The sequence below is a fragment of the Lissotriton helveticus genome, chromosome 8 (assembly GCF_964261635.1).
Source record: "Lissotriton helveticus chromosome 8, aLisHel1.1, whole genome shotgun sequence".
Taxonomy (NCBI): Eukaryota; Metazoa; Chordata; class Amphibia; order Caudata; family Salamandridae; genus Lissotriton; species Lissotriton helveticus.
In genome coordinates, this window is record NC_136069.1 from 38,766,174 (window position 1) to 38,785,628 (window position 19,455).

General features: G+C 45.3%; 1 protein-coding gene across 1 annotated transcript in view; it reads right to left on the bottom strand.

Annotated features, from left to right (window-relative positions):
* Positions 1 to 19,455, bottom strand: part of LOC144772297 (uncharacterized) — a 444,202-nt gene that overhangs the window by 339,632 nt on the left and 85,115 nt on the right. Inside the window, 2 exon segments of the mRNA XM_078656524.1 lie at positions 7,722 to 7,791; positions 7,918 to 8,082. Of these exon segments, the coding sequence (XP_078512650.1) occupies positions 7,722 to 7,791; positions 7,918 to 8,082 (235 nt within the window).

Consider the following 19,455-nt stretch of genomic DNA (forward strand, 5'->3'; position numbering starts at 1 on the left):
CTAGTGTTAGGATTTTTTAAAAGTAATCCTTTGAGCCACCGGCAGCCAATGTAGTTCCTTCAAATGGATAAGCACGCTTTCTCTACTAGGCACATTGCACAGAAGCCGCGCCGTCGCATTTTGGATGATCTGTAGTCTAGCGACTAGGAAGGCTGGAGTTCCGCTAAGAAGAGAGTTGGCATAATCGAGCCGAGATAATATTAAAGACCTCGCAACCGACTCTCTTGCTGAAGATGGAAGATATGGAAAGAACTTTCTCATAGCCTTGAGAGATCCGAAGCACACCCCTGTGAGTTTTTTTATATGTGCCTCGAATCCTCCCCAAACCATACTCCCAAGTTCTTTGCAGGGATGGTAACTGAACTTGGCTGGGGAAAATCAGAAGGCCACAAGAGTTCTCTGAAATTAGGCGGAAATTGGCCATACAACAAAATTTCAGTTTTGTCTTCGTTGCATTTTAGCTGTGCCATTGCTAACCAGTTAAATACTGCAGAAAGACAAGAACAAATGACCTCAGTGTTGAGTGCTGCATCAGGCCATGTAAATAAAAGTTGCGTATCATCTGCATACGCTATAATTTTGGCCCCCATTTGTTCGGCCAGCACAATGAGTGGGGTAAGGTACACATTAAAAAGCAAGGGGCTTAATGTAGACCCCTGAGGCACCCCGGTAGTAAGAGGCTTGGCCGAGGAAGAAAAAGGTGGGATCCAAACCTGCTGGGACCTATCGGACAGAAAAGATTTCACCCATTCTAGTGCTGAGCCCAGCACACCAATCTCAGCCTATCGAGTCAGGAGGAGTCAGTGCGGGACAGTGTCGAACGCGGCAGGGAGGTCCAATAAAATTAGAACCGCTCTGCCGCCACTGTCCAGACACTCCCTGATCGCCTCTGTGATTTCCACCAAGGCCGACTCTGTGCTGTGAGCTGCACGAAAGCCGGACTGGGCAGGGTGGAGAGCCTCTGATGATTCCACAAAGGCATTCAGCTGACAAAAGGCAAGTTTCTCTCCAATTTTCGCCATGGCTGGAAGTAGGGATATGGGTCTATAGTTGCCCGGCACAGCAGGATCAGCACCCGTTTTCTTCAACAAGGGAAGAAGCTTAGCCTGTTTCCATTCCTCAGGAACCCTAGCTGTTGTAAAGGATAAACCCATTATTTGTGAAACCTCTAATGCCACTGATTCTGCCACTTCAGCCAACACGCTGGCCGGGCCGGGCAAGTATCACCAGGGGCACCGGATCTCAAAGATTTAATTGCCAACAAGGTGTCTTCCACTGAGGGGGGGATAAATCTCTCCATAGTGTAGATAGGCGGTACTATAGATCTAACATTATCAGCAATCCCGCTCCCCCCACTGACCGCTCTAAGACTCTGCTGTATTTTAGCAAAGGAAAGGTTCTCACACCATTCTCACCACATTCAGTAGAGGGTTTCACCGATATTTGTTCAGCACAGGGGGAGAGAAAGCTCTTGACTATGGAAAAAATTTCACGACTGTTATTATTAGCTTTCTCGATTCTTCTGGCAAAGTATTCAGATTTGGCCAGTTTAATACTAGCATAGTATTCCCGCTGTGCCGAGCGGTAAGCTACCTTGGCTTGTGGGCAATAGGCCACCCTCCACACTCACTCCAATTTCTTACAAGCAAGCTTAAGAATGCGTAATTGGGGCGAATACCAGAGTTGCGAGGGGGTCATCCTGTCTCTACCTGATTCTGACCCTTTCGATGAGGCGGAAATCCCTGCTCTCAGCCAACCATCAAAAACTTGCAGTGCAGGATCCAATTCCCCTCCCAAGATGGGTCTGTTATGATCGAGCTAGGTAATAAAATTACCTACATTAATCTTCGGGGGGGAACGTATTCATGCAGGACTTGGGTATATCTTTCATGGCCGACCAAGTAAATCTAATCAGCCGATGGTCAGTCCAAGTTAGAATTTGAGGGGCATCAACCTTCACAGGAAAGTTTGAGCATATGACATCTAGAGTGTGCCCACCTATATGTGTAGGGGAGGACACCCATTGGGTTAGAAAAGCCAGGTCAAAGGAATCATATAGAAGCTTACTTTCCTGAAGTTCCCGACGATCAACATGAATATTCAGGTCACCAAGCAGTAAAAAACGCGAAAACCTCACTGCTCGGGGAACCAGAGTCTCTAGAAGAGCTTTAAGAAAAGGACCCGAGGAGGTCGATAAATAAGGGAACCACCCAGTGTAAAATGAGGAGACAAAATCAAAGAAAAATTCACAATCTCACTCTCCGCTATATCATCAGTATTTTCAATATTGAGGGCCCAGGCATCTCTAAAAATAATAGCTAAACCACCACTCCTACCGCTGGCTCTGTCTTTCCTCCGTATCTTAAACCCTCTGGGAATGGCCAGTTCAATGTCGGGAGCACATGAGCTATTCAACCATGTTTCTGTAATAAACAACAGGTCCAATGTACCGTCTTCCAACAAAGAAAACATTTCTGCTGTATGTTTGCACATGGAGCGCGCATTAATTAAAGCCGCAGAAATAGAGGCTAAATCTAAGATGGAATCTGATGGGATAGTCTCATTAATACGGCATGCAAAACCGCAAGCAGAGCAGGAGTTAAGGATAACTGGATCTATCTTTACACAAGTTGATCCCATCTCAAGCGACGGGCGGAGCGCCATCAAACTCATTCGAGTGTATCTAATCGCATTATTATTCGAGCTCTGTATCTGCAAGGTAGCCCGTCCGGTGTCCGCCACGTCCGAGGCGCAGACGGGCTGTCCTTCGGCGCGCCACAAGGCACGCCCGCCATGCGCGACCGCTGCGCGCTGATGAAGGCATGCTAATTTTATGCCGTGTCCTCTCTCCCCCAGCTAGAACGCAGCCACCAGTTCTGCTGGGGAGAAGGACTACTCACAAGATGGCCGCCCACCCTCGCCACGACCGTAGCACCAGCCGCGGTGAAAGGGGCCAGGAGAGGCTTGTAAAGGATAACGGGTGAGTCAGAGCTCCCCCGCGATGTTCCTGCACAACAAAAGGGTTAGGCAAAGTAAAGTGCACATAAAATAGAAATGCGATCTTTCCGTTTTTAAAATTCGAACAATCAGTATTAAAATCACCACTGTTCTTATTTTTATGGCCACAAGCTAAGCGGAGGTAATAGGGAGCTGCCACCACCCCAAACACACCGCCGATCAGCTGTAGCTATCAGACTTCAGCTGGGAGAGTGTGTTCATTTAGAGGGAAAACACCTCAGCTGCTCTCAGCTCCTCTCCTCTCTGTTTCGACGTTCACGCCTAAGAGTGGATGCTGCAGCAGTCTGGCTGGATCTCTTGTGATAACCTGGTGTGAAGGCCTCTCTCATTCAGGGGTCAGTTCATGGTGTTTCTATCGGGGTGACCACTGACTTTTACCCAACATTGAGGAAATTTCCATTAATCTAAGACATACACAGTATGAATCAGCATAAACAAAACACGCCAACTTGGACTGCACATTTATATTTCACATCCACTGTCTGACCTTTAAATGTAGATGCCGTGTAGCTTGTAGCACACTTGTGTCACCTTGTGTGTTAGCAATGTCATTGTTTAGATGAACTGACACTTTCACAAAGTCTGTGAAAGATAATGACATGCTGAATGTGGACCTCAAGCAGACAGGCTAATGTAATGTGTTCAAAATGGAGTCTGGCTTTGGGAATTTACAACACGTAAAATTAACAGAGCACTGATAATTGCTAGGAGGATGCAAAGTTGTGAAGTGTTTTGCTCACAAATTTTTAAATGTCTTTCAAAAACTATGAAAAATCTGTGAAGGTTGCAGAGTCCTACCTGAGTTGGACTTTTACTAGGACATTCATGAACATTTTATACGTGGGTGTACATTTGGTTGAGTCACTTGTGAGGAAAAGCCATGCGTTTGAGTATAAAATGTTCATGAGTGATAGTTTGAGCAACATCTCTAGTAAAAGCTAAAGCGGTCTGCACTCGCAAACCAATGCTTCGCAAGTGTTTGAGAGCAATCATGCAAAAATCTCATGAGTTATGGACACCAACTATCAATCACAAGAGCAACAGTTTAGCAAAAGCAGGAAACTTCATGAACTATGGAAAGGTCAATAACAGGGAAGAACGCATGACTATTGTAATAAAAACTTCACATATCCCTAAGAGGAACATGCAAAGGAGCCACTGAATACATCAAACAGACTTTCCCCTTTGTGCACAAGGAGAAATCACATTCACAAGGGTGCATCTCATAAGTGCACAAATAAGGCTTTAACAGGCAGCTCACTGGGGTTGCCCATCTGCTCTGTGCCACGAAAATGCCCACAATACAAGGGTGCGACTCTGGGATCTTAGCTGAAAGAATATCAAACAAGTCACCATAAATAACGTAGGCAAGATCCCAATCACCGCATTAAAGGTACGCACCACAACACCCATTTGCAAAGTGCAGAACTGTGGTTCAGAAGCCTTCTTAGTTTTCCAAGGATGATTAACAATGGCATTAGGATCCTGTTGAGCTCTAGATAGCAATGCGACCAAATTTTAGTGTGGTGTAAGGTTTTGTCACGTGGGTATAGGTTTGACTTCACACTGTGTTATGTTAGCATGAGCTTATTAAAAGTTTAAACACCATTTTCCTTTTCTGCAGCCTCTGCACAGGGCACATTCTGTTATTGAAGCTTTTTGCGTAATAGAATATTTTGCTTCACACGAGAATAACAGGTTTGCTTATAGTATCGGTCTTGCTTGGTAAGCTATGTCTGTACAGTGAGTGCCGAGGCCTTCAAGGTTACTTCAACACAGCGCTTGTTGTTCAGGTTGATCAGCGCACGTCCTAAACATAACATATATGCAGCTGTGGCCAACTCTGGTTTTAGGCGGGATTAGTAATGCGCTGCAGAGCCCATGATTACACACTTGATGGAGATTCGTATGCAGAGTGTTGGTGCAGGAGATGATGTGATCCGCTTCTGCTAAGACCAAGAGGTATGGGCCCGCCCTTCTAAACCCAAAGAGACCTTCTTAGATATTATATAATATACTAGCAAGGGAGGGTAAACTTAGGTTCTATTTTAGACCTTTTCCCTTTAGCATTTTAACATGCTTTCGCCCTTTGTGTTTTAAGGAATTGTAACTATGCTGATCACTTTGTTCCTTATAATATGCTTGCTTGTATTAGCTAAGATACTGCGCTTGATAACACTGCATTAGAAATAAATATTTCAAAGTTGCACGTGTCTTCATTCACTCCTCGTTCTGGACTGATATGTTGGTATAACGAAAGAGTGTTCATGTGTTCCACGTTACTTGAGGTGTTCTAAGTCCATGTTCTGGGTTGTCTAAACATTGGGGATTTGTAAGAACCAATGAGACACTGAATGCTATTCTGGTTGGGGATTTTGGGTACTAAGGTGAGTTTTTGGTACACCCTAATTCACTGAGGTTCCAAGTCTCTGTGCACAGTTCTGTGTAGGAGCAGAATCCCTGCGACAGTTTGTACTCCATCAGGGCGATGGAGTAAAATATAATTTATAATTAATCCATTTAGAGAAGTCCACTGGCCTTTGGACATCTCTCATCATAGGCAGGAAAGGCCGTCAAGGTGGATCCTGTCAACGTGTTAAAAGTTTGATAGACGGTATGCATATGCTAGTCTAACTTTTAGCATGTTTTTGATCCTTCAAACACAAACTCCAAAAACTTGAAAACGGATAACTCAAACCATAAGGGTTGTCTTCCAGAGTGTGCAGTTCATTTACACATTTTCATGGTCTCTTACTGCAGGTTTTAGCAGGTGGTGTCGAACACTGACAACAAACTACTCAAACCGCCCATTCTAAAACAGGCGGGCGGTCATACTGCCAAAACTCGGGCAACCCATATTCCATTGGCTCTGGCTCCATCTCGCCGACGGAGCCGGAGTGGGCTCTGTCGCTGAGATTCTGAAGGTCCGTCTGCCTGTATATCAGGTGAGAGGACAGTGGGTTTGGGGTACTCTGTCACAGCTGCCACACAGTACCCTCTCCGCGAGACTTTAAATAAGGACTTATGTGTTTTGCGTACAACACTGCAGTTTTCTTCCAGGAATTACTCTTAACTGCAAACCTTTGCCTCTAGTTTATTACAATTTTGCTACAAAATATAATAGGTTTTTAAAAAAAAACTTTTAGTCCAGTATAGTTTCTAGCCTTCCAAACTGTTCTTTCTTAAAGACTGTTTTCTCTGGACCATCAGCAGATTACAAAGCATTAATCTCGCAGAAGTGATATCATTGGTGGTCTTTGGTGGCTTTGAGGGATCTTATTAAACCAGTTGACACCACTGCCAGGGTCAGAGTTGGGCTGTTCTTTCTACTGAATCAGGTGCTCTGTGTCTGTGCATTGTTTAGACTTGGCGTGAATCTTTTACCAGTCCTGCCCCTGGATGTAAGAGAGTGAATGCTCGTATACAGTGCACGACATGTGCAAATCCGCCTTTGCTGCATTGATGATTTTCAGCTCAGACTTGAGGCAGATTTGTTTCCTTTTTCCGTTGTTACATGATTATTGTTTTACATGTGGGTCATTTTGCAGGTCAAAGGACCGCAATAAACCTCATTTTGACTCTCTGTGTTAATCATTTGCTCTTGAGATCCCCATGAAATTACACATAGATCATTTTCTGTAACGCTCTTTCTCTTGGGGCCCCAGTGTTTAACAAGCACTGGAATAATGTGCTTTACAAAGCTAAGAAGGAATCAGTCTAGCAATGTCCTTGTTTTTAAGTTTAATTTCTCTGTCATCAAAATCACATACTAAGGAATAATAGATTTCTAGACATTGTGAAATTGTTTTTTGTTTTTTAAAGTATTTTGCAAATATTCCGGTACACTGTCCAATATCCTAAGCAATTCTAATTAAACAACCATTAGCCTTACATTCTACTTTTCAAATCAATGTATCTGTTAATATCTGACCATCCGAACGACACGTCAGCAGCTTTGTGGACTTGTTTGACTAAATATATTTAATATTGGCATGTCTAGTGTTTCAGTTGTTATCATTGTTGGTTTGTAATTTGTTTGTTTCTAATTTAATTATGTACGCTTGAGATTGTTTTTCTTCCTTTTAAACTTCAAAAAGGCTTGTGCAGGTTAATGAAGGGAGCAGCACTTGTCCTTATCTCATAATACAGGAGTAACATCCAGACATGCAATGGTTAAAGCTGTACATGTGGCCAATGTACATCAAGTCCCTATCCTCGTCAATTAATACACAACTTTGATGTACGCTGTTTGTGTAATTAAACTGTTGACATATTTCTTAGGTTGATAGGATCCAAGTTCTATGGGTTCTCACAAACCCATGATGCTCAACTCAACCAGTCCCTCGTTTAAACACACTTCAGCTGTACGGTGCCAGAAAAACTCGTCATAATTTACAAAAATATAACCCCATTGGAGCTAAAAATGTAAAATCTATACCCACTGGGGTGAGGTTTCGTTTGTGATATTTAGGTCACAATATATATGGCAGATAATATGTTTGTTATCAACATATAACCCAGCTGTAGGGACACATCAAGAGACTGAATGCCAGGTGGGTAAAGGTGAGTGATAAGGTAAACACAAAAAACTAACAACCTCATTCATTGGAAGTTCCTGGCATGGGTTTACATCTCCTAATTCTGTACAGACTTTGTGCTCATGGAACGGAGAGTGATGTCTTGGATAATCTCAAAAATTAGACTTTTGTGAAAAGACCTTGTCACAATCAGTGTGATTATATCTTTTCTTAACAGTATGGCTCTGCTGAGATACTATCAGTTTGTGTGTTTGGTATTTTCATAGCACAGCCTAGCTGATAGGCAGGGGAGTACGTTTTGTGTCCAAAAACAAGTATAACATCAATGAGTGATAGGAGAGGTGGTGCATGGTTAATGCACAGTGAAGGATCAGTGATCTCTTCATGGTGAAACACTCATCACACTCAGTACATCTCCATGGTTTTTGAACAGTGTAAATTCTCTGATGTGCCGACAGCTGGCCCTTGCTAATGAACACCTTTCCACACTATGCACGCCTGCATGGATTCTTACCAGTGTGAATTTTTTAGGGTGGTTGTGAGAAGTTAGCCTGGCATATGATGTCCACTAGTTCTAGTGGGCACCTTGCACCAGTCTAATCGACCCTTATTGATGGTGGTTGTTATGTTATGTTATGTTAATCAAATTTTTTGAGCGCGCAGCTGCCCCAGCAAAGGGGCGTCCCGGCGCTATATCAAACAAAGTAACACAACAGACAACAACTAGGAAAAGAGCTGGCTTTAATAGGGCAATGGGAAAAGATAGGTTTTAACTGCTTTCCTGAATGAAAAAAGATCTTCTAGAGATCGAATATGGACAGGAAGCGTGTGCAAGAGCTTAAAAGCCAGCACTGTAAACGATCGACCACCCAATCTACATTTTTGGTTGTAAAGTCAACCTTATAGAAAGCTATCCTAGTGGTAGCATGGACCAGCAGTCATCAGGCTAAGACTTCAGAGAGCGTATTAAGCAAGTTGTTTTAACAATTATAATCCATTGAGTACCAAATGAAAGGACACCACACAAGGTATAATCAAATATATATGTATTTAATCTAAACACAACCCCTCTGCACTCTTTATGAGGTCAGAGGTCAAAGTACATTACAAGAATCTCAATTAGCATACAATAAGTTGCACAAATATACAGCATGCCCTACGGGCCTCACAAAACATATACTAAAATAGTGGCATAAGAACCACATCTGGAATAGAAAGCAGGCCTGGGGCCTGTCGAATCGCTGAGGCTACACTAAACAACCAAAGGTTAGGAAGTAGGAGGCCCACGGGAGACGCGTGCAGTGTCTAAACACAGCCGCGGGTTACCATTGACTTTCTATGGGAAACAAAGAAGTTACAAAAGTACAATTTAAGGACACTTACGGATGGACTAAGATGGAACCCTTTTAAACTAGGACACACTTCGAGAGTCAAAACCCACGGGAGCACCGGAGTACTCGTGTTACCTCACCCAGGGAAGCCGGGTGCATAGGTGCCTTTTCGTGTCGGGTTTCGTCGTCGTTTTCAATGGAGAGCTGCAAAGAAGTGCTGCAGGCGACCAGAGGAAAAGTATCTGGGTGGATCCAAGGGTGGATCGAAGATCTGAAGAACCTGAAAGCAGAGGGGACAGAGTCTGGGTCACTTGCCAGTGACCAGGATGGTACCAGGAAGGAACCAGGCGATGTTGGGTGATTTCAGGTGAAGAAGTGGAGCTTGTCTCTTCAGCCACGAGGTTCAGGAGGCATCGACCATGACCAGGCGCTGGATTCAAGCTGTCCCACGAAGGATCTAGTTGACTGCGTGTCGGTATCCGGATTGGACCCAACAAGCCTTTGCAACCGCAACTCACGCAGAATGTCGAGATTGGCTCTGTTGCAGATCAGCAAGGTCTGTGGCGCTTCTCTTTTGAAGGGAAGTTTGAGCAAGCCTGGAGCAACCAGGAAGGGAAGTTAAGTTCAAAGAAATGTCTTCAGGGGGCTCACTAGCCAACGGGCAAGGAACCGGGAAGACGCGTCGAGATGAAATGCAAAAGCGGGGCCCACGGGACACTCTTGGAGTGTGGGGGGCGGTGCTTCGGTGCAAATGGTGCTCGGGCCGGGGCTTCAAGTACCCCAATGCACGGGCCCCACGCTGCAACTCTGGGCAATAGCTTGCTTAGCCTCCACACCGGCCCCAACAGCGCTAAGGATACCTGGCTTCACCCTGGGGGTGCCCAGGAGTGGACACTTCACAGGGAAAGCCAGGAGGGGTTCCACAGCGGTATGAGTATCAGCGCCAGGAAGCCGAATAGGCGACACCGCAAGGTGACCATCTGGTGACAGTGCGCTCTATAAGTATCATGACATTTACATTTACATTCAGTCTTCCAGTCGAAATGGAACGTTGGAAGTCCAGGATCTGTCTTGCAAAGATTCGTCCAGGGTAATCTAAAGTCCTAGGGACACAGCTCCTATACTTATTTATTTATTCAATCTTTATTTCGGCCGTTGGCCATCAAAGATATGCAATAAAACACATACAATTACTATAAAATCAACATTCATAATCAATCAATACACAGTTAGCAATATAAAACCTCCAGTTTGTTAATGCTAAAATTTCATTTAAGAGCTGTGGACCTTACGATTACAAGGGAGCCTGCGTTTTCAAAATACGGTTGCGAGTGTGCCAAACATTGGTAAGGAATTTTGCAAGTGCAAACACAGTTAGGCTTGTGGCATCAGTTTTTAGAATTCTGTACATAGGAAGGTACTCCCTACCACCCAGATTTCTAATCAATGGAAGGAGCCAATTCTTCCTCGCTGCTTTATAGGCTGGACAAAACAGGACCACGTGCAAATCGCTTTCCTCCGCGGCAGTACAGGCCGGGCACTGCTTGGTGGAGGGTGGTGTTGACCAGGAGCTAGTAAAAGATCGTAGGGGCAGCGTGCCATATCTCCATTGGAGAAATAGCTTCCTGGACAACACGGGGGAGATATGGTCTAGAACCCTCTCAAACCTGTACAAGTCCTTACTTTGTACGAATGCAGAAGCTAATGACCCTTCACCCTGGCTGTCTATTGTCATAGCTAATTTTTGTTCATGATATGCGTTGGCCAGGGCTCTCTTGGAAATAATCAGTGAGGCATTAGCGGAATTAGACCAAAGGTCAGGAAACCCCAATGTCATACAGGTATTTTGGATATATTTTATCCAGGGGATCCGGAGCGCTTTCGGGTGGGTCAATAGCTCCCTCAATTCCGCCCTATAGACAGAAAGATCATCACTACTCCATAGCCTCCGCCAGAAAGCTATGGGTCTCAAACCTAGTTTGTCCGCTATTGGTCGCAGACCCAGATCCAGCCTCAGAGGGAGGAGGGGGGTGCTGGGCGGAAGTGCGGCTATCTGTCTGATGAAATTGTTCTCCGTTAAGGACAGACTACGACAAGATGTATGTCCCCACAATTCCGCCCCATACATATACTAAGTTTGTGGGCTGGACTACCTGAAAGGTCCCTCCTATGGGTGGACCCGGGGAGGGGGTGGCTACACCCCCTTCCCTTTTTAGTGTAGTTCCTATATTCCCAATAGGCTCTGCGCATTGGAATAATATATACTGTAGTTTAGACGTAGGACTGAGGTCTACTAGGTCTCTACCGAATATATTAGACTTAATAGTGTGTGCCAGCTAGCTCAGAGTTCACTAGAAACTTTCTCGAATAAACAAGAAGGTATTAGTTTCTGACAACCGCATAAACATGACAACTTTGTTTCCAATAATTAGGAAAGCAATCTCTAGAGTTGGGGAAACAATAGACAGCTATTTCACTCAGTCAATCGTGCATGCTTCGTTTCACCAGAGGTGCTGAGAAAAAAGAGAGATTGGCATTTTCAATAAAAAGGCATTTATTGAACAGTTTTCTTTCTCAAGCATTGGAAATGAACTGCTACAATAGTAAAACTGGTTATACAGTACAAGGCATATAATACGAACAGTATTATAAAGTAGTACTGTAAAAGCATGATATGGTTTTTAAGCCATAAGTTGCCTAAAATGTATAAAATACATACAGTGATAAAATGATGACTAAAAGTACTCAACTGGTGTTTCTAAAATACGCCTACCCCGGTGTACCTAACCTAAGTCTAGTACGAGGGAAGAGGTACGTGAGGAGTAGTTTAAGTTTAGTAGTTTCTCTGCCAGGAATCTATTCCAAGAATTCTCTTATGGGTCTAATCAGCTCCGGACCTTGGTTTTAGAATGAAGGAGGTCTTGTATCTCACTCTCAGGACTCGATCTCCCAGCAACCCGCAAGGGTAGCCTGGAAACACTAGAGATGGATTTCTCGGCAAGAGAAAGGACAGCGTCTCTCAGTGCGCCAGCTTGGAGGGTCGGCTTCCTTCGGCACTTGCTGCTGCAGGGCGTCGGGCAAGTAGTTAGTCGATCTGCTCCAAAACCACTGTGTATTTGGTTGGGCAAATGTGGGCATATTTATACCTTGAAGGTGCCGAGTTTGATGCATGATTGGACTTAATAATGTCACTCAAAGACTGAATTCTTTGAAAACTCCTGGATTTCTTGCATAACTTAATATTCAAGAAGGGGGAAGTCCCGTGCTGCTGAGGGCGGGTTTCTCCAAGAAATTGTTGTTGATTCTCGGAACTTAGTGGAAGTAGCCATGCCGTATTTGGCCTGCAAGGCTTAGTCCGAATATGGTAATGATTTCTATGCCTATATAAGGATAGGATTATTATACCTATATAAGGGCATAAATTGGGAAACTTTACACTAGGGTCCTAGATTAGTTTACAACAAACACTCCACGATTTTAAGTTCAATAATACTAACATTCAAGCACTGAACATATGTAAAGCTACTGTTTACAATCCCACCCCAAAATACATAAAAATGCACTTGAAATGGTTGTGCACGAGAAAATGAGAATTTCTACAGTACACATTTTAAGGAAGTGAAGTCATTCTATGCATAGAGTATGCTATCTAAATTATGCAAGCTGAACGAATCTTGAAATTACATTTATGAAATGGCTCTTATAATACAGAAAAAAAAGGTTGAGACCATTCCATAACATCTCATATCAATAGTTATAGAATTGAGGATAAGGCAAAATATTTTCTACAATCAGTGTTCAAAAGAAAAGAATTTCTTGTTCTCTATGAATAGTTCTACTTTAAGCAGATTATTTTGTGCCAAAAAAATTTCAACTTATTTTACGGTGAAAAATAGAGTTCCAAAGTTAGAAGTCTTTGTTTTTGAAAAATGAAGGCCGAATTTCACAGTTCAGGGAACACTGTGTGCATTAATCAAAAGTTATTCTCGTTGTCAGGAGAAAACATCAGATCGTCTAGGCTGGCAAAGAAATAGTCTACCACAGTAGGTGAAAGTGGAACCACTTGATCCAGCAGGTCAAATGTGCACATATGAGAACTATTGCCGTCAGGTGCCGCATTAGCAGTGTTCAAATCACTGTGTGCCTGTTGATCCTCGTATCTCACCCTCAGTCAGACTTACTGGTGAGATCTCAATGAATGCCGTCATCAGAATTGGTAGCCGCTGGGGACAACACGTTGCATGAGTCGTTACTGGACCTAGCAAAGCGTCGACATCCGATGGCAGGACTGATGGAATTGTAAGACAGATGTCTAACACGCATTCCTCTCCGCAAAGCAGGCATCATAGAACAGGTAGGATGCAATCTTGCCAGATTGGTCTGAACGATAGAAACCAGGTAGTGTTCAGATCTTTTAAACGAGCCAAACCAAGAATCTGTGTAATCCTTTCACGATACCGCATGGCAAGGAGCGTTCCTTCCATTGTAGTCTGGGTATCGCTGGTGACCAGACTTGCCATATTGGAGTAGTAGGAATAAAAAAAGTATTCCTGCTACGAGTCCCAAGATGAGAGGCAGGCCGCCGAACGCAAAGTGCACGAAATTTGGAAAAATGCCAAGGACTGCTTCAAATGGTGCTAACAGTCCCGAAAAAATCGTCTTAAATACATGTGCGATGCCACTGGTATCAGACATGTTTAAGATTTTACTTAACATTTCTGTGAAATGTACTGGGCAATTTGTTGATAATAATGCATGTATCTCTGCAGATGTCCTCGCCACTTGCAGATCATACGTTTCTTTAGACGAGGTCAGGGGTACAGTTTTTTTGCAAAAGAATGGCTTTTAGTCTGCTTAAAGTATCAATTCGTATAGAAGAGATATTCAGTGAAGGCCACAATGCCGACCCACTGTCTGTCTTGTGTGGTGGATACAATACTTGCATACAGCAAGTGACCATGGACGACACACTAACAAGATAAAGTTTTCCTGGCATCATGCCACAGCAGCTGTGATCATTCAACATACCGTAACGCCATTGGATAGCTGCCTGAAAATGGGTTCTATCACAGTGGAGGGAGTACCGTGCAGGTGGCAAGAAAAGTTATTTGCAGAACCCTCGCAGGCCCCGTGTAAATTAATACTTTGGCACAAAAGTGTACCACTTAGCGAGTTCTTACAGTTTTTACCACTAAGAAGTACCTCTTTTCCCTTGTTCCAACATTTGTGTGTGTAAGGTAAAGTCCAAGTCGACTTAATGTATTCTTTACCCAACCTTTCATACAGGCCCACTGGTATATGCTGTAGACAATACTGAAATTGGAAAATCGTCACTGGTATCATGATGGTGCCATGAATTATCCATTCAATGACAGGCTTCTCAGAAACTGTCAATGGTAATCTTTCCATTTTTTCAATGCTCAGCACCGTATAGTCTGCTCCTCTTTGTGCCAAAGAGATTTGTTTATCTGTAAGGTTAAACACAGAAAACAATGACGTTGTGTTGACCTGGTCGGAGCCGGTCGCTCCTCTCGCCTCGAGTGTGCCCGGTTCTGCTTGCCACCACCGCTGCCGCTGCCAAGTGGGTATCTGCCCCCAGAATTGTGCCGGTAATTTATTGTGCTGTTTTATCCTCTGTTGTGCCCCTGCCCCTGCTGTAGCTTGCTTTGCCCCCTGCATTGTGCCCGTTATCGTCTCTTGGACCCTATTTGTTTCTGCCCCCTGCATTGTGCCTGTGCTCTGTTTATTTATTTTTTCATCGTTGTGCCCCTGCTCGCCCTGCGCCCCCACCGCCGTCTCTATTGCTGACCTACCCCGCTCCGTGCCGCTGCTCCCCCGCGGCCCCACCCCCATTCCCTCCAGCATCTATGTTCCCCTCCCCACTCGCCACCCCACTCCTGCCTCCCAGCTGCTCCTCCCTCGCTCAGCCCCCCTCCACTCTCCACTTATGGCAGAGTGGCAAACGCGCAGCAGGTGCGCCCTCGCGCCAAAGGCAAGCCCGTCTACACCCGTCCCCGCCTGGACCGCGCCCAGCGCCAGACTCCCTGGCCCCTGCCGAGGCCATCCCACCCGCCGGACACACCCACAGACCCTTCACCTGCCAATCCTGCAAGTTCTGCTGCATCAGGACCTACACTGCACCCGCAGACGCCAAGCAGAGCACCAACTTCAACCACCTGAAGTGCATCCTGCTCAACACTCGCTCCGTCCACAGACACGCCGTGGAACTATGGAACCTACTCGACACCACAACTCCAGACGTCGCCTTCCTCACGGAAACCTGGATGAACGCCTCATCAGCGCCCGACATCGCCATAGCCATCCCGGACGGATACAAGATCATCCGAAGGGACCGCATCAACCAAATAGGAGGAGGCATCGCCATCGTCCACAAGAACACCATCCGCATCACGACCAGCTCCGACGACACCCTTACAGCCGCCGAGCATCTTCACTTCCAGATACACACCGACCCCAAGACCACACTCAGAGGCACACTCATTTACAGACCCCCAGGACCCCGCACACAATTCAGCGAAGACATCGCTGACTTTGTCAGCCCACACGCCCTCCCCTCCGATGACTATATCCTCCTAGGGGACCTCAACTTCCACCTGGAGAACAACAATGACAACAACACCAGCATCCTGCTGGACAACCTCTCCAATCTCGGACTCAAACAACTGGTAAACACCCCCACCCACTATGCCGGACACACGCTCGACCCAATCTTCTCCTCCAGCAAGCACATCTCCTTCAACCACTCCACGGGACTCCACTGGACAGACCACAGCTGCGTCCACTTCAGCTTCAAAAAGGCCACGACCCACCACCACCCGCAACAGGTTCCCCGCAGAAGTTGGAACAAGATTACCACCGACCAGATCACCTCATCACTGAACCAGAACCCTCCTGCCAGATCAACGGACCCCAATCAAGCAGCCAACAACCTCGCACAGTGGATCTCCAACTGCACTGACGACCTCGCACCCCTGAAAAACAATCCCAGCAAGCCAGGAAGCAAAAAAGCCTCTTGGTTCAATGACGACCTCAAGATCTCCAAGAAGAACTGCCGCACCCTCGAGAAAGTCTGGTGAAAAAACCCGACCACAGACAACATGACCGCCCTCAAGCACCTCACCCGCAAACACCACCAGCTGATTCGCACCACCAAGAAATCTGCATTCAAGGATCGACTAGACAACAATGCCCACAACAGCAAGGAACTCTTCAGCATCATCAAAGAGCTCACCAACCCCAGCGCCGGCAACAACGACATCACTCCCTCACAAGAACTCTGCGACTCTCTTGCCTCGTTCTTCCACAGCAAGATCGCAGACATACACAACAGCTTCGGCGACCCGACCACACCCCCAACCACAGATCCGAAGCCCCCCACCACCACCCTCCGCGCCTGGACCCCGGTCAGCACCGAAGACACCATATGCACGATAAACACCATCCACTCCGGATCACCAACCGACCCATGCCCCCACCACATCTTCAACATGGCCGACTCCGTCATCGCACCCCAACTCCGGGACATCATCAACTGCTCCTTCAACACAGCTACCTTCCCAGAAAGCTGGAAGCATGCAGAGCTCAGCGCCCTCCTGAAGAAACCGTCAGCAGACCCCACCGAGCTCAAGAACTACCGCCCCATCTCGCTCCTCCCGTTCCCCGCCAAAGTCATCGAAAAGACCGTCAACAGTCAGCTTGCCGCCTTCCTCGAATCCAACGGTTCCCTCGACCCCTCACAGTCCGGATTCCGAGCCAACCACACCACCGAGACCGCCCTCATCGCAGCCACAGACGACATCCGGACCCTGCTCGACAACGGGGAAACAACAGCCCTCATCCTCCTGGACCTCTCCGCAGCGTTCGACACTGTCTGCCACCGCACCCTAGTACAACGCCTTAGCAACATCGGAATACAAGATAAGGCATTGGAGTGGATCACCTTGTTCCTCGCCGGAAGAACCCAGAGAGTCCGCCTCCCCCCGTTCAGATCAGAGGCCACCGAAGTCATCTGCGGCGTACCACAAGGTTCATCACTCAGCACCACCCTCTTCAACGTCTACATGAGCCCCCTCGCAGCCATCGCGCGCCAACACAACCTCAACATCATCTCCTACGCCCACGACACCCAGTTGATCCTCTCCCTCACCAAAGACCCAACCACCGCCAGAAACAACCTACACGAAGGGATGAAAGAAGTAGCAGAGTGGATGAAGAACAGCCGCCTTAAAACTTAACTCAGACAAGACAGAAGCCACTCAAGGCATAGTTTTCCTACACTGTTTGTTGTTACTATCCCTGGATGTTGTCTCTGGGAGTATCTTGGGCCTGGCCTGTTCATTTTAAACCCCTGTGTTTTGTTCAGGAATCTATCTTGACAGTTATTAGTGTCTGTGGGCTAGATTAGCCATTTGGTCCAATCAGGATTAGTTCTGTTTTGTGTTAAAATATATTGTACGTCTACCTCCTTTTCTGTTGTACCATTACTCTCAGATATGGGCTTGGGTATAGACGGTTTATTTAAATCCTTTATCTTAGCCAGGCCAAGACAAGAAGTTTGTTGAACTGTGTCATTTACAAGTCCACAACCCGCACATTGATTGGAAGGCCAGGAGAGTCACCTTAAAATCCTCATACTGTCTTCTGCAATGTTACCATGAGGCAAGTGACAATATCCCGCCTTTATGTTGTGCTATACACTCACAAGAAGAAAGATTTCTCAGTTACTAGAAATTCACAAAGAGTTTCAAGCCGTGTATGATGCCAAAGAAGCCACTAAGCTACCTCCACATCGTAGCTAAGATTGCCGGATAGATCTGATCCCAGGGACACAGTTACCTATAAGTCAGGTGTATGCCCTCACCGTCCCTGAGACTGAATATCTTAGCAGTATTTGGATGAGATGTTAGAGAAAGGTTTCATACGTCTGTCCACCTCTCTTGTGTCATCTCCTCTTTTTTTTTATACCTAAGAGAGAGGGTGGTTTAAGGGCATGCTTGGACTATCGTTCCTTGAATAAAAGCACTATTAAGAATAAATATCCTCTCCCTTTAATCTCCGTATTATTAGACCAAATAGACCAAATACAAAGAGCAAAGATATTCACTAAGATTGACTTGCGAGGTGTTTATCATCTCATTCGCATCATTCGCATCATTCGCATCAAAGCTGGAGATGAATGGAAAACGGCCTTCCGTACCAAATTCGGCCTATTTGAATATCGTGTAAAGCCCTTTGGGCTTTGTAATGGCCCTGCGGCGTTTCAATACTTTGTCAATTATATTTTCAGAGAGTATCTCAATCTTTTTGTCATCATTTACATAGATGATATATTGATCTATTCCCAGACAGAACTAGAACATGTTGTCCATGTTAGAAAAATCTTGAACAAATTGCAAGAAAACCAACTCTATGCCAAATTAGACAAAAGCACATTTCACACGACTCAAGTAGATTTCTTGGGCTTTGTAATCTCATCCGATGGGATAAAGATGGACCCTCATAAAATCAAGTCCATAGTCAATTGGCCCAGTCCTACCTCTGTTAAAGAGATACAATCCTTTATAGGTTTCGCCAACTTTTGTAGGCGATTCAGTGACCATTTTTCTGAATTGATTTCTCCTATTACTCGTCTTCTCAAAAAAGGGGTTCAGTTTAATTGGACCGAAGAGGCCGAATTGGCCTTTGAGACCCTAAAAAACAAGTTCACTACAGCGCCCATAATCAAACATGCCTACAATACGCAACCTTATTTCGTGGAAGTCGATGCCTCGCAATATGCAGTAGGAGGAGTATTGTTTCATAGAGATAAAAATACGGGTCATTTGCATCCAGTTGCGTATTTTTCCAAGACCTTGGCACCAGCGGAGCAAAATTACACAGTAGGGGAGAGAGAACTATTGGCTATAAAGTTAACCTTTCAGGAATGGCGTCATTAATTATTGGGGTCGCCACATGTGCTAACCATCTTTACTGATCATAGAAACCTCCAATTTTTTAAATCTGCAAAAGCTCTCACCCCTAGACAAATGAGATGGGTTAATTTCTTTAGTGACTATGATTTCATCATCACATACCGTCCTGGCTCATTACAGGGTAAAGCGGATGCTTTATCTCGTCTAGGACCTTATTCAGTTGACACTTGTGAGCCCTACCCATCCATCATTCCTGATCACAGGATCATAGGGGTGGAGGAACATGGAGATGAAACAACCTCTGATTTCATGGTCCAACTTAAGATGCAATACGCTAACATTCCAAGTCTTGAGTGGACTAATGAACCTTTAAATACCATCAAAGATGATCTATATTATCATGATGCAAAGCTTTACATACCTACGGCAAATCTACAACAACAACTTATACAATGGTGCCACAATAACACCATGGCAGGGCATCCGGGAAGCCACAAGACGCTGAAAGAATGCCAACGATGGTTCTGGTGGAAAGATATGTCTAAAGATATCTCCGTGTTTGTAAATTCTCGTACCACTTGTGCCAGACAGAAAGCTTTTCACTGCACTCCCACTGGTGTATTAAAACCCACTGAA